The following is a 13,488-nucleotide window of genomic DNA, read 5'->3' on the forward strand; positions in this document are numbered from 1 at the left end:
GCCTTCCAAAGTTGCCGCGACTGCTAAGATGTCACCGGTGAGTGTTGGTGGGACTGGGAGATGGAGACGTCCCGAGGAAAGCACGGCGGGGCCGGCCATCCTGTCCCCAGGGGAGGGCCCCGGCTGTGACAGTAGGGCTGGGGGCCTTCTGAGGAGGCCACCGAGCCTCCAGGAGGAGGCCCTAACCCCCTCCCGGAGCCTGGGCTTGGGGAGCTAGGGAAGAACGGTGTAAGGGGCCGAGCCCAGGGCAGCCCCGGGGCCAGGGAAGTTACCAGACCCGCGGGCAGGGGACCCGGGGACCCGGGGACCAGAGCCTCAGCGGAGTCTCCAGGGTGAGCCGGCAGCGACGCCAGTCACCTGGGTTAGGGGGACCCAGGTGCTTCCCTGGGAAAAGGAATGAGGGGCTTAGAAGCCACATTTTGGTCAGTGTTATGTGATGAAGTATTTGTTAGCATTTGATTTATTAAGGAATTAAATGTTTGTTTGTTGTACCAGGAATTGAACGCAGGGGTACTCAACTACTGAGTCACATCCCCAGCCCTTTTTTATTTTTTATTTTAAGACACGGTCTCAATAAGTTGCTGAGGCTGGCTTTGAACTTTAGATCCTCCTGCCTCAGCCTCCTGAGCTGGGATTTACAGGCACCCACCACCATGCCAGGCTAAATGTTTGTTCTTGAGGCAGAGATTTGGGTTCTTGTGCACTGAGCACAAAGTGATAAATCAGAATTAGCAGACAGAAAGTATAAGTTGTGAAATAGTTGAAAGGTGGAAGGAGGGGACAAAAGAATGTTAGATAGTAAGACTTAGTGTGTTTAGAACCTGTGATTGTGGAGACAGTGCAACATGATTGTTTGATTCCCAGTGACTGGGAAGTTTAGCAAGGAAGAAATATTTGTGTATATAAACGTAATGCTCCTAAATAAAAATTTTAAGACAGTCCTCTTTATTTACTGCTGAAAAAGACCCAGACTATTAGAGGGGTAAATAAAAGGAGCTGTTAGTTAACTGGTGGTTCCATTAATTGTTTGATGGTTGGATAAGAAGAGAAAATCTAAAGTTTTAGAAAAGTTCAGAGAGTGGGGTGTGTGTGTGACATTTGGTAGTTTTATGACCTAGAGATTTGGTATTGAACCATTAGCAGGTTCTTTTGTAATAACTGTACTGAATTTACAGTAATAATAGGATAGACAGACATGGAGGTCATTGGCTAAAAGATGAAATTACAGTTTTCATGTAGTTCTCTTTTTATAAGGCAAGTAGTACATAACTGGCCCTTGTACAAACCATTCTTGGATGTTTAGATGACTAGCAAGAAGCAAAAAGTACTTGTATACATTGAAATTTATTGTATGAGATGTTTCCCCCTTAGCCTTCAGAAGTGTCTGCTCTTGTAAATCAAAAGAAAATACTCTGGGTTTGTGGGAGAAAAAAGAGAGATTTCACAAGCATGTAATCAACTAAATATTTGATCCTGGTGACTTGGATCAGTGGTTAAAGCTCTCCAATTGCCTTATGGTGACTTTTAACAAATCTCCTGTTATTCTCCCATCTATGAAGTGGTAATGCTACCTGCTTTAACCACACATAACTGCATTTCAGCCTATCAAGTTAATGCTTATCTGCAAAGTACTTTGAACACCTCTGAGAATGAGGTTATGTAGTCTTAACTTTTTCTCACCTCTACAAAATTACCATCTCACTAGCACACTAAATTCAGCTGTTGTAACAATTATAGCAACAAGCTTATCAAGCTGTCTTGTTCTGTTTGAGTTTTGGTTTTATATTAATTTTGAAAGGTACTACCTCTGTCCATTTAGTGGCAAGATAGGAATACTGATGAAAATTGCAGAAATGTAAGCAAAGGTCACCAAGAGAGGATGGAAAGATAGATGCTGTGAGTACTCACCTAGGCTTTGCTAACTCTGTGTACATGTAGCCTTGAATTTGTTTCTCTGCTTCCTGGCAGTTTAGTTTTCTCCAGCTATGAAATAGTGTGGTGGGATGACTTAGCTTCTGTCTGCCTCGGGGAATATGATGTTGAGTCTGTAGAAACTTTATTTGCTTTAGATTGGGGGTTCTTAACTGTTATATTCCATGTACCCCTTTAGCAATTTAACAAAGGGCCCCTTCTGAAAATATTTTTTAAATGCACAAAATAAAATGCATAGAATTGCTTATGAAATGTAAACAGTTATCAAAATGTTAATTGTGGCATAGTGATGTATGTTCTTCTTTATAACACACTGAATAATAAAATGTAGCCTCAGGTTTAATTATACTATAATTTTGAAGTAGGAATGACTGTACTAAGTTATGTTGGGGTATCTACAACAACTATAATGTTGACATGAAAATGTCTTGAGGTTATTTTGGTAACAGTCACAGGATTGCTAATACTTTTATGAATTATTATAACTATAACCACAGTTGAAGTTTTTCCCAAAAAGTCCATAGACGCACCTCCTCCCTGAAGTCTCTCCACAGAAGCCTTGGGAGTCAGTGATTCCCAGGTTGGGGAATGCCTGCTGCAGACCAGTGGATTTTGTTTTTTTCCTAGACAAAGCAATTTGGGGAAGTTAAATTATCATTTCTTATGGACACCTGCCTTTTAGGCTTTGTGATATCTTTCAGTATCTCTACCACTTGAAAAACAGGGACATATGAAATAAAAGTCCATTTTACAACCTATGGTGGCTATTCTTGACTGTGGAAAAAGTTAAAAACATTAATTCATATGAAATTTTTGTGTCTGGTGGATTTTGCTCTATAAGCTCTCAGTTACCTGTTAATCATAACTGTTCCCCAGCCTGGGCTAGATTTGGGCTGCAGGGTATGTATCTCCAACTTGTATTTTGAGTTCTAGTGGGTTTTGCCTTCCTTTCCCATTTTTGTCCAGGGTACTTTTTAATTGCCTTTTCCAGATATTGCTTTGACCACAGAAAATTGTGGAATGGGTGGTTTTCTTTGGAATCAGTATGAACTTGGGTATAAACTTTAACTTTCATCTTGTCCTTGTAGGACTGAATGTGGGACTAGCTAGTGTCCTTCCACTTTCATTTAAAAATTTCCTTCTGTTTGGGTGGCAGAGATCATTCTCAGAAAGCTCTTGTGTCCTGATGTAGAAGAAGAGAGCAAATTGGACACCTTGAAAGGTAAAGAACTTGGTAATAAGCCCATAACTTCTGGGATTCGGTCTGCATTTTGGGGGGTTTTTGTTTTTGTATCCATAGGGTTGCTTCTAAGCTAAATTGTATTGGTTCATTATTCTAGCAGTTCCTAAGGTAAAAGTCATCAAATAAATGCAAGTCAAAACTACAAATGCAGTTACCTTATACTTTTCTGTGAGCAGGGACTGAGTGTAAGTCACTTCAGAAGACTGAGGAGTAAGACAGGTGGTAGGGTGTTGAACAGGCATTTACCCTGTCACCTTTGGTTTCTAGAAACGCAAGGTGAAGGTGGCAGTGCTCAATCCCATTATGATGCATGCCTCAACCCGCTTTTATTGAGTTTCTCCTGGGTGTCAGGTGCTGAGGTGATGAAAGCATGGTCCTCAGGGAGTCCCCTGTCTATATATAACAGTGCCACAGTTTTATAGGTGTTATAGTAGTGTTAATACAATGCTGTGTGGCCATAGAGGACATAAGGGGGATAGTTGGCAATCTAGGAGAATTTCACAGAGAAGGGAAATTTATTCTGAAATACTACTTTGGGTAGCCATTATTCTAAATGATTCAAATCAAGTAGTTGAAATTCATTTTTAAGTGCTTGAATGTTGTTGAGATTCTTCAGTTTAATATGAATTTTTCTTTCTTTGAAAGTTTGCTAGTTATTGAAGGTCAGTAGATACATTTTACCTCATAAGAACTAAAACATACATTGATATTTTATGTGGGCCAAGGTCTATACATACCCTATGTAGAGTTTACTTTCCTCCGCAGTCTTCCTGCTGGTGGGGAAAGATTGGTTTTTCCTATTGTGTACTTTTGCTGAGAAGAAGCCTTTTATTAGTTGGCATGCCACAAGTTAGGAATGAGCTCGGAATGGAATCCTGAGGCCTTTTAGTTCCACATTCTAAGTTTGATACTCTGCCTTTTATGGAGTAGTGGTCATATCATAGAAATGAAATTTGTTAAACATGACATAGTTCTAATAAACTTAGAATAGGAAAGTAGGAAAGCATCATTGTCAGAGCTGAAATTGGAATTTTAGAGGTGATTCTGAGCTTGGTCAAATTTATTTGTGAATTTACCTAAAACTTTACATCAACCCTATAGAGTCTCCTTTTAAAAATTCGGAATAATTTGGCCGTAAGACAGTCTGGAACTGTTCTTCCTTGCAATTTCAGAACTATTAAGTTTTGGGCAAAGGCGGGGGCTCAGTGTCATAACTCTAGTATATGAGGACTAATATTGAAAATAGTTGTACTTGACCAGTATTTGTTCTGGCTTAATGTTAAGCATTTTGCACATAGTAGGGGTTGAATAAAAGGAGATCACATGGCCAGGTTGCTCAGCCCTAAGTTCCTTCCAAAGTATACGAAAATACATTTTCTTGCTGGATGCTTGCCCTGTAGAGATACAGTTGAGAGGAGGGAGTAACCATGAATGGTCTTCACTTTGTCAGTTCAAAAGCCCATCTGAATTTTGTCTTTTCACCTTTACAGTCAGTGCTCAGTTCTCTACACTCATAAGAAATGGGCAAAAGCAAAAGTACCCCGACCAAATGCCCAGAAACTTCAAAAGTAGAAAAATAGATTTTGATTTCACCCAGTATTTCTCTAGTGTCTGAAAGTAAAATATGCAGTTGGGAAGGAGGAAAAGCCACAGGGTCTTGAATTATCTAGAGATTGTATATCTACCCTTTAATAATTGGGAGTAGGTTCTGTTTACATGGAGATGACAATTTTCTTGTCAACTAATATTTTAGAATAAGTGGGAACCCTGTTTTTCTCTTAAGGTATTTAGTGACAAATTGACGTGGTTCATTTTTTAAAAATTTATTTAGGAATTTTTTCCTACTATTTACCGTCTTCCAGGTGAGATCACCTTTAAGAAAGGGGTTCCCGGACTCCCCACCTCCAGGATGAGCACTGCAGTGTCGTGACCCCGGGGGTTTCGGTGAGTACACTGGTGGAGACAGCACTGGGGTACAGGCCTGGCTTTGAAAGGTGGTCTTGAGGAAGTTTGGGCTTTGCTTCACGGACCTTTTCCCCTCTGTATCACCCAACTCCCCTCTTCACCTCCTGTCCCTTAGTAAGCACCATCCTACTATTTACTTCTTTGAGTTCAACTTTTTTCAGTTCTGTGTATGAGATCATGCAATATTTGTCTTTCTGTGCTTGGCTTATTTCACTTAAAGTAATGTTCTCTAGTTTCATCTATGTTGTAAGTGACAGGATTTCAATCTTTTTTTAAGGTCAAATAATATTCCAGAGGGTGTGCATGAATGTAACGCACTTTCTTTAACTGTTCATCCGCTGACAGATACTTGAGTTGATTCCACATCGTGGCTATTGTAAATGCTATAGTGAGGGTGAGAATGCAGATATTTCTTCTCCATGTTGATATCATTTTCTTGGTGGATAAAAACCAGTATTTTTCATGGCATTGTAGTAAGTTCTAGGAATACAGGGATGAACAAGTCGGTCTTCGTCCCCACCTTCATGGAGCTTCCGGTGTGCTGTTAGAGATGAATGTTACACAGATGATCACATAATTACACATGTAATTATAAACACGGGAAAATGCAGGATGCTGTGAGAAGAATGTAATGCAGAATCCCGCGTAGATTCCTGGTTTTAAGGAACCTTCCTTCTCTGAAGAAGAAACAAGCTGAGACTTCATTCTTTAAACAGAAATGTCCAAACTTGACGTGGGGGTTAGCAGACAAGTGTCAAGAATGACTCCCAAATTTCTGACATGAGCAACTGAGTGGATAAAGGAGACATTTATTAAAGTGTGGGAAACTGAAGGAAAGTCGTTTGGGAGGAAGACTACACAGAGATAGGAGCTCACGTTTGATCCTGTCGGGTTGGAACTGTCTGGGGGAGTGTGAAGTGCATGGGTGGGTGCAGTCCGCAGATGGAGGCTGAGCCTCGTGGGGATCTGGGAGCTGTCGGCATGGAGAGAACTCCAGGATGAGCACAGCGGAGGGCCCAGAGTAGAGTCCTGAGGAGCTTGGGGCTTTGGAGCCTGATGGAGAAGAGGCCTCAAGGGAAGCAGGTATGGAATGACTGGAGCGCTAGGAGAAAACTAGGAAACATGGTGTTATGGAGACCAAATGAGGTCAGTTTCAAGAAGGAAGGGATCCCCAGCAAAATCTAGATGAGCTGGGCATCATGGTGCAGGCCTGTAGTCCCATCACTCGGGAGGCTGAAGCAGGAGGATCACAAGTTCAAAGTCAGCCTCAGCAATTTAGTGAGGCCCCCTAAGCAACTTAGTGAGACCCTGTCTCAAAATAAATATCAAAAGGGTTGGAGATGTGGCTCAGTGGTTTACTGTCCCTAGGTTCAATTCCTGGCACCCCCTGCTATCCCCCACAAAAAGACGAGAATTTTGCTCATTTGTTCTTACTATCAGAAGGCCTAGAGCTTGGGGTGATAAGAGAATAAGGAACTATATGTAGAAGTACTTTGAAAATAAAAGTGTTTTATGGTCACAGCATTATTACTAGAAAGAGTCTGTGCTACCAGCTCATCATAAATTCGTGGCAGATTAATAGAGATTTGATATTTGTAATATGTTTTGCGTTTCTTTGGAAAGAGATTGCAACACAAATGCTGGGTAGCCTTCACACAGGGGTAAAATATGCACACGGAGTGGTCAGTCGTGTGACACAGACGGGAGGGACCAGGAGCTATGGGCCCTGTACAGGGGTAACTGCTTTTCTTTCCTGAGGTAAAGGGTTTGGAATAGCCTTGTCCGTGCGGATGCATTTGCTGCTTCCTCCTTACCAGAGGTTGCTGATGTTTGATGGGAAGTTACAGAATGCTTTATGATTCTCTGTCAAATTGGACAAACACAATCCATTTTATGGTTTAAACTAGAAAAGCAAAAAGGCTGAAAGGTGATAGGGATAAAATACAACCTTAAATTAAAAACAAAATGTTTATAGAATTTTTTTCTCTTGAGGTCAGCCTAGAAACATTCCCTATGTTTTGTTCTAGTTCTTTTTCCTGCCTTCTCTATTTAAAAAGTGTGTATATTCACAACTTCCATGAATTCCTTCTGTATCCCAGGTAAAGTGGTTGGGACTGTAAAAATTTCTAAATGCCAAAATAGACACTTAACACTTGGCAATGATCATACTGCCAAAACCTAGAAAATAACTGACCCTCCCGGTATTAGTCCAGTTTTCAACTCTGGAAACACATGTAAGCTGCAACACCTGAGCTATTTGTGACACGTTTTGATTCTTCAGCTACTAATCCTGCACTTAATAATCTCCCCCTTCAGTCTTGTGTTCTGAAGTAAGATACCAGCAGCGGGAGGGGAGGGAGGGGAGGGACTGACTCAGGGTATACCTGGATTTTCCCTTAGCCAGTCTGGGCTTCCCTAAATAAAGGGCTTTCTCATTTATTCTCTAGCTAGGTTTGGGAATATTTACTTGACCTTTATGCTGCACATTAGCCTTGCAAATTGGCTCAAAAAATATATTAGCCTTCAAAGATGTTCTTTTACCTTCAGAATTATGGATCATTCCCTTGCTTACCCATGCCTAAAGTCCCTGTCATTAAGCAGTGAGAACACAAGACACACATTTGGCATAATTTAATAGAAAGATCATGGAAATCGGGAACAGAACTGATTGTATTTAGTATTGGCTCAATATTTGTTTTCAGAAGTACCTCCTTTCATGCCTCCTCACCCTTGAGGCCCTAAGAAAATAAGCATAGATTCATTGGATTCGTGGTTTGAAATTGGGGTGGGCTTGTTACATTTTGGTGCCATTGTTTAGCCACCAGAGCTAAAATAGCAGAGTTACTGGATTGGATCTGCACTTCCCAGTGGTTTCAAAGCATTGTTTTAGAAGAAGAAAAGAATAAAATGTTTTTGAGGATTTTGTATTCAGAAGTAGAGAAATGTGAAGGAGACTAAATGGCTAAAGATTAAACTGCATTTCTCCTCTGCTTACAGATGCCTAGTTCTTGCTGCTTGGGTGGGAGGTTGTGTGCTGGGATAAGGTCTTAGTCACTCTTCAGCTACTTCAACACCAGAGCCTGTGGCCAAGATAGGAGTGTCGCCCTTTCCTTTAACTCTGCAGGAAGCTGAGGGATGATCTCGCTGGCTCTTTGTTGGCTGGTGCTTTCCTCTTGATCCTGTTGTGATGTGGTTTTATGTTTCTGTGTTATGTTATGTCTCACCATTTTGGGGTGTTCTTTTCTTGTAGAGTGCCCTGGAGATGCGAGATTTTCCTTTGGCAGCAGGAGGCACACACCCAGAGAATGCGGGAGCTGCAAGGAGAAAGGACCCACTTCCCCAGCAGAGAAAAACAAAGAGGAAAAAGGTGTACAGGTGGTCAGTGCTAAGGGACACGCCAAGCAAGCAGTGGGCCGCTGCTGCTGCTCCCAGCAGCTGCTTCTGCGATAGCCCGAGAGGAACTCGGTGAGCCCGTCCCTGTTTGTGACTGCAAGCTCAGGATTTCAATCAATGCATTCCAGTAACCCTAAAGTGAGGAACTCTCCATCAGGAAACGCACAGAGGTGAGGGCAAGGGCCACTCCCCACGGCCCCTTGGGGATTCCTGGCGCACCACAGACACTTACTGATGATACGGTGTGTTGGGTTAGAAGCAGATAGGAAAGGAAGGGAAACGGAATAGTAAATAGGAACAGAAGAGTCACCGGGCTAATGACAAAGCTTATGTAGTTGCCCTGTAGTGTTCTTTACTCATCCTTCTCGGACCTCTCCTCTTTACCACTGCACACCTTGCCAAAACTCGCATACAAAGACCAACAGGACAGTCTGCTAACCTTGGCAAGGTGAGGGCCTGAGGCTGCAGAAGTGAAACACTCACCCCAGTCCCATGCCGGCTTTCCCTCTGCTACCCAGTACTTGAGCTGTCATTTTGAAAGGAGCCTTTCTGTCCCCCACTGGGGCAGTGGTCAGTCTACCCTGTTTTGGTAAAAAGCACCGTTGGGAGGGATTCGCGTCCTGGAGGTTCTCCTTAAGCTTCCAGGCACCAGTGGGTTTCCCTCTTGCTCTCTGGGACTGTCCACGTTTCCCAGCAGGGAAGCTGGCCTCTCCTCACAGCTGTCTGTCACCAGGCTGGGGGTGCATGTTTGTTGACTCTAAACTAGTCTCCGTGTGAGAGTCACTTCCCTGTGTACATAGAAACCGTTGTCCTTTATTGACAGAAGGCCTAGAGATGGGTCCCCATGTGACCAGGGTTCCTGAAACCTGGCAGTCCACTGTGTTCAGTCCTCCTCTGTGGATGGCTTTGAAATGGGAACGAGCAAGTGGCTGAGGTGCAACATGGGGTGGTTATTTAGTCCTTAGGGTGTCCTGGACCCACTGAGGAAACTGCTGCTTCTGTGCCTGGTGTCTTATCTCCTTTTGTTATTTGTTTCTTCTAGTAGCCCTAAGTCAAAGCAGGAGGTGATGGTCCGTCCCCCTACAGTGATGTCCCCATCTGGAAACCCCCAGCTGGATTCCAAATTCTCCAATCAGGGTAAACAGGGGGGCTCAGCCAGCCAATCCCAGCCATCCCCCTGTGACTCCAAGAGTGGGGGACATACCCCTAAAGCACTCCCTGGCCCAGGTGGGAGCATGGGGCTGAAGAATGGGGCTGGAAATGGTGCCAAGGGCAAGGGGAAAAGGGAGCGAAGTGTTTCCGCCGACTCCTTTGATCAGAGAGATCCTGGGACTCCAAACGATGACTCTGACACGAAAGGTATGTCTCTAAGACCCCTGAGACTCAGAGGGAAGTCGGTGTCCTGAGGGAAAGCCTCTGACATTTGTTGGAGGCCAGAAAGGCTAGTGTCGGTCAAGTGGGGAGAACAGGAGTCAGATTCAGGAGTTCTCACAGGGTGTAATGGAACTGATTCTTCTCACTTTTCTACTCACTGGAGCCTAGTCTGGAACCACCTTGTTGAGTGCTGCCCGGGGGGATGCACATAGTTTGACAGGGTGCCTCACAGGGCTGGCCACATTTTTATGCATGTCTTTGGCCTTTGTGCTGATTCTCCTTCAGTTTCCAGTCAGTAGCTCCAGCCTCTCTGCAAGTGGCCTAGAGTGGAGCAGTTAGTTCTCCAGCATCCCCTCCTGCTCTCCATCCGAGTAGTCCCCCTGGGCTTGGGTTTGTGCTCTCTGGTTGCTGCTTTGCCAGGCTTCCAGACACAAGAGGAAGCCTTGATGGCCCTGACAGTACTCTAGACTTGTCACAGCTGATTTCACTGTGGCAGGAATGAGTGACTACCAGATGCGGTAGAGATTTGGCAGGTACCAAAGTGGAGTCAGCCAGAAAGGGGTATGATATGTGATTTTAGGTTTTTCTCCTCCTAGTGTAAGACTAAAAATCTAACTGTAGGCCAGAATGTGAAGTTAGGTTTCAAGAACTGGAACCCATATGAAAAATGGAAAACCTTGCCAGGTGCAGCAAAAGCTGGCCTCATGGTTATCCCAGCTAGCCTGGAGCTTGAAGCAGGAGGATCATCAGTTCAAGGCCACCCCTGGCAATTTAGTGATGTGTGATGGAACTGATTCTTCTCACTTTTCTACTCACTGAAGCCTAGTCTGGAACCACCTTGTTGAGTGCTGCCCAGGAGGATGCACATAGTTTGACAGGGTACCTCACAGGGCTAGCCACATTTTTATGCATGTCTTTGGCCTGGAGACTCAAAATGAAAAATAAAAGGCCTGGGGTTTTAGTTCAGGGTAGAGGGTTTGCCTAGTGTTCAGAGGCCCTAGGTTCAAGTCCCAATATTGTGAAAAAAAAAAGAAAAGAAAACCTGGGTGATTGTTCCCCCTTTCTTTCCTCCCTACCTCTTTTCCTTTCTTTTCTTTTCTTTCCTTTCCTTCCTTCCTCAGGTGTTGGAAGGCCTCCTTAAGTTTGGGAGGCCTACTATGAGGGCCAGCACCATGCGGATGCTAGGGGTACCATGGTCAGTAAGACAGACGCAATAGCCTCCTTAAGGATTTGAGTGTATCTAGAAGCTGATCGTTAAACAAACAATGAAATTTCATGAATGCTGAAGTAAGAGAAGGTAGGGGACTATGAGTTCCATTAGCTGGGGCATCTAGGCAAGTCCAAGAAGTTTGAACACTGTTCCCAGGAGGGAGGGACAGTTATACTGATATCTGAAGGATGTACTCTATTTACAGAAATGAGGAGGGAGGGTGCTTTGTGATGAATCATGTAGGGAGAAGAGTGTTTGAAATTTTATAAGTAGAAAAGAAGGTTTCCTCTTAACAAGATAATTTCTCCTTGAAATTCTCAAGGTGGGTTTGTGTTGTGATGGTGTAAATGCTGGCAGAAAAAAAAGAGTCTCAGTCTTTCCATGACAATGAGTCTTTTATTCTTTTAGAATGTAATTCTGCTGACCATATAAAGTCCCAGGATTCCCAGCACACACCACACTCCATGACCCCATCGACCGCCACAGTTCCCAGGTCTTCCACCCCTTCCCATGGCCAAGCTACTGCCCCAGAGCCCACACCTGCTCAGAAGACTCCAGCCAAAGTGGTGTATGTGTTTTCTACTGAGATGGCCAATAAGTAAGTTGATGGCACTGTCTTGCTGTTGAACGTCACTTATGTGTGTGGGGAGAGGGGACCTTAGTTCTTATTCCCCTTCCCCTTGCAGATTGATTTTTTTTTCCCCCTCTTGTATCATGTAAAGTTAATAGTACAAAAAGAGATAAAATAAAATGAAAATCCTTCCCCATCCTACTCCCCAGAGGCAACCACTGATAATACTTCCTTGACTTTTTTTTTCAGAAATTTTTTGTGCTAATACAAATATACACATCTACCTTTTTTAAACATAGAAGAGTGATTGTATAATAAATACTTTTTCTACAATTTGCTTATTATGATTTTTTAAATGCCCCAAGTAGTAAATGTCTATAGTGGAATAATTAAAATTTAAAAAAAAAAAAACCACTAAAAAGAAAAACCTCTGGAATTTAAACATAACTACCATGAACGTCTTGTTATATATGTTCTGAGTGGATGGCTGAATCGATTTTTATTCGTTTGTTCGTCAAAAAGTACCCTGTGTGCACTTTTTTTCTTTTCTTTTTCACTTAAGATAAAAAGTGAATCTTAACAAACTTAAACTTTCCGTATCCCTGGGTGTTTTTGAGATTTTAGTGTTCACACTTCTCAGTTTGGGATTTTGAACTAGGATCTTCTATAAAATACCTTAATAGTAGGTTCATTAAGAAGAAGAAAGTTGGGGTTTTGTTTTTTGTTTTTTTAATGCCTCTTTTGGGGTACATTCATGGCTGTCTTTAGTTTCAGGTGTTTGATGATAATAAAATGTTTCCCTTGGTTTCTTCTTCTGTTCTTAAATTTATTTTTTAGTTATTGATTTAGAGACGCAAGCCCAGAGCCTCACACATGGCAGGCTGCGCTCCACCACTGAGCCACCCCCGGCCCCTTGGTTTCTTCTTATCCAACATCTCTGGTGGTTCTTGGTGCTTCTCCTTCCACTCCCTTAGAGGTCCAGCATGGGGTCCAGTTGGGGTCACAGTGAGTGAGACAGAGACATGGCCTAGCACGTTGCCCTTTTGTCTCTGCAGGGCTGCCGAAGCCGTGTTGAAGGGCCAGGTTGAGACCATCGTCTCTTTCCACATCCAGAACATCTCCAGCAGCAAGGCGGACAGAAGCACAGCCCCTCTGGTATGTGGTTGAGAAGTGGGTCCACAGTGACTGCCCAGGAGGGGGTGGTGATTGACAAGGAGCTGTATTCTGGATATCTAGTGTGACCCTGGCATTGTAGGGCCTTAGGCATGTCACACTGTGCCTTTCTATCAGATGCTGGTAAACTGATGACGTGTAAGGGGAAGAAGGTGCTAAACAAAAGAGGAGTTACACAGATATTTCAGGGTCACCATCTCTAGGAAAAATCTAAATTCAACCCTATGTGTAGAGCAGATTTTTTAAAAAATAACATTCTTGAATTGAAGAAAAAATATGCAGTGTTTATTTTAATGCATATAGTTGATTAAATTGAACCAAACGACGTTTCTGGTGTCTGGCATTGTCCAGGCATTGCACCAGATGCTGTGGGGAATGCTAAGAAGCTCAAGACACAGTCCCTGTGTTCAGAGAGCATGAACTCTGATACTGGTATGAGTCTTAATCATGGGAAAGTTAAATGACAGTAAGCAAAGTTATAATTCCAGATAAAATCGGTGCCATCTTGTCTACTTTGTGTATCAAAGAAATCTCCATCTCTGTGGACATAGCAGAGCTTGAGCTTTCCTGAACTTAGGAATTTTATATTTCCCAGGTATCTGCACTACTCAGAGATGGAGAGTGAAT

The 13,488-nt window shown here is 43.0% G+C and overlaps 1 protein-coding gene across 13 annotated transcripts in view; it reads left to right on the plus strand.

The window, feature by feature from the left end:
• Positions 1–13,488, plus strand: part of Bcl9 (BCL9 transcription coactivator) — an 80,701-nt gene that overhangs the window by 50,180 nt on the left and 17,033 nt on the right. For 4 of the 13 annotated variants that reach the window (XM_048813879.1, XM_048813880.1, XM_048813877.1 and 1 more), the window contains exons 1-6: positions 599–3,154; positions 5,038–5,119; positions 8,391–8,703; positions 9,576–9,892; positions 11,526–11,715; positions 12,744–12,843. In XM_048813879.1, coding sequence (XP_048669836.1) covers positions 8,651–8,703; positions 9,576–9,892; positions 11,526–11,715; positions 12,744–12,843 — 660 coding nt within the window. In that variant the 5' untranslated portion in view covers positions 599–3,154; positions 5,038–5,119; positions 8,391–8,650. Of the gene's footprint in view, positions 38–596; positions 3,155–5,037; positions 5,120–8,390; positions 8,704–9,575; positions 9,893–11,525; positions 11,716–12,743; positions 12,844–13,488 lie in introns of those variants that run through there. The other 9 variants (XM_048813881.1, XM_048813882.1, XM_015507082.2 and 6 more) reach the window with 8 other exon arrangements.

The sequence above is a fragment of the Marmota marmota genome, unplaced genomic scaffold (genome assembly GCF_001458135.2).
Source record: "Marmota marmota marmota unplaced genomic scaffold, marMar, whole genome shotgun sequence".
Taxonomy (NCBI): Eukaryota; Metazoa; Chordata; class Mammalia; order Rodentia; family Sciuridae; genus Marmota; species Marmota marmota.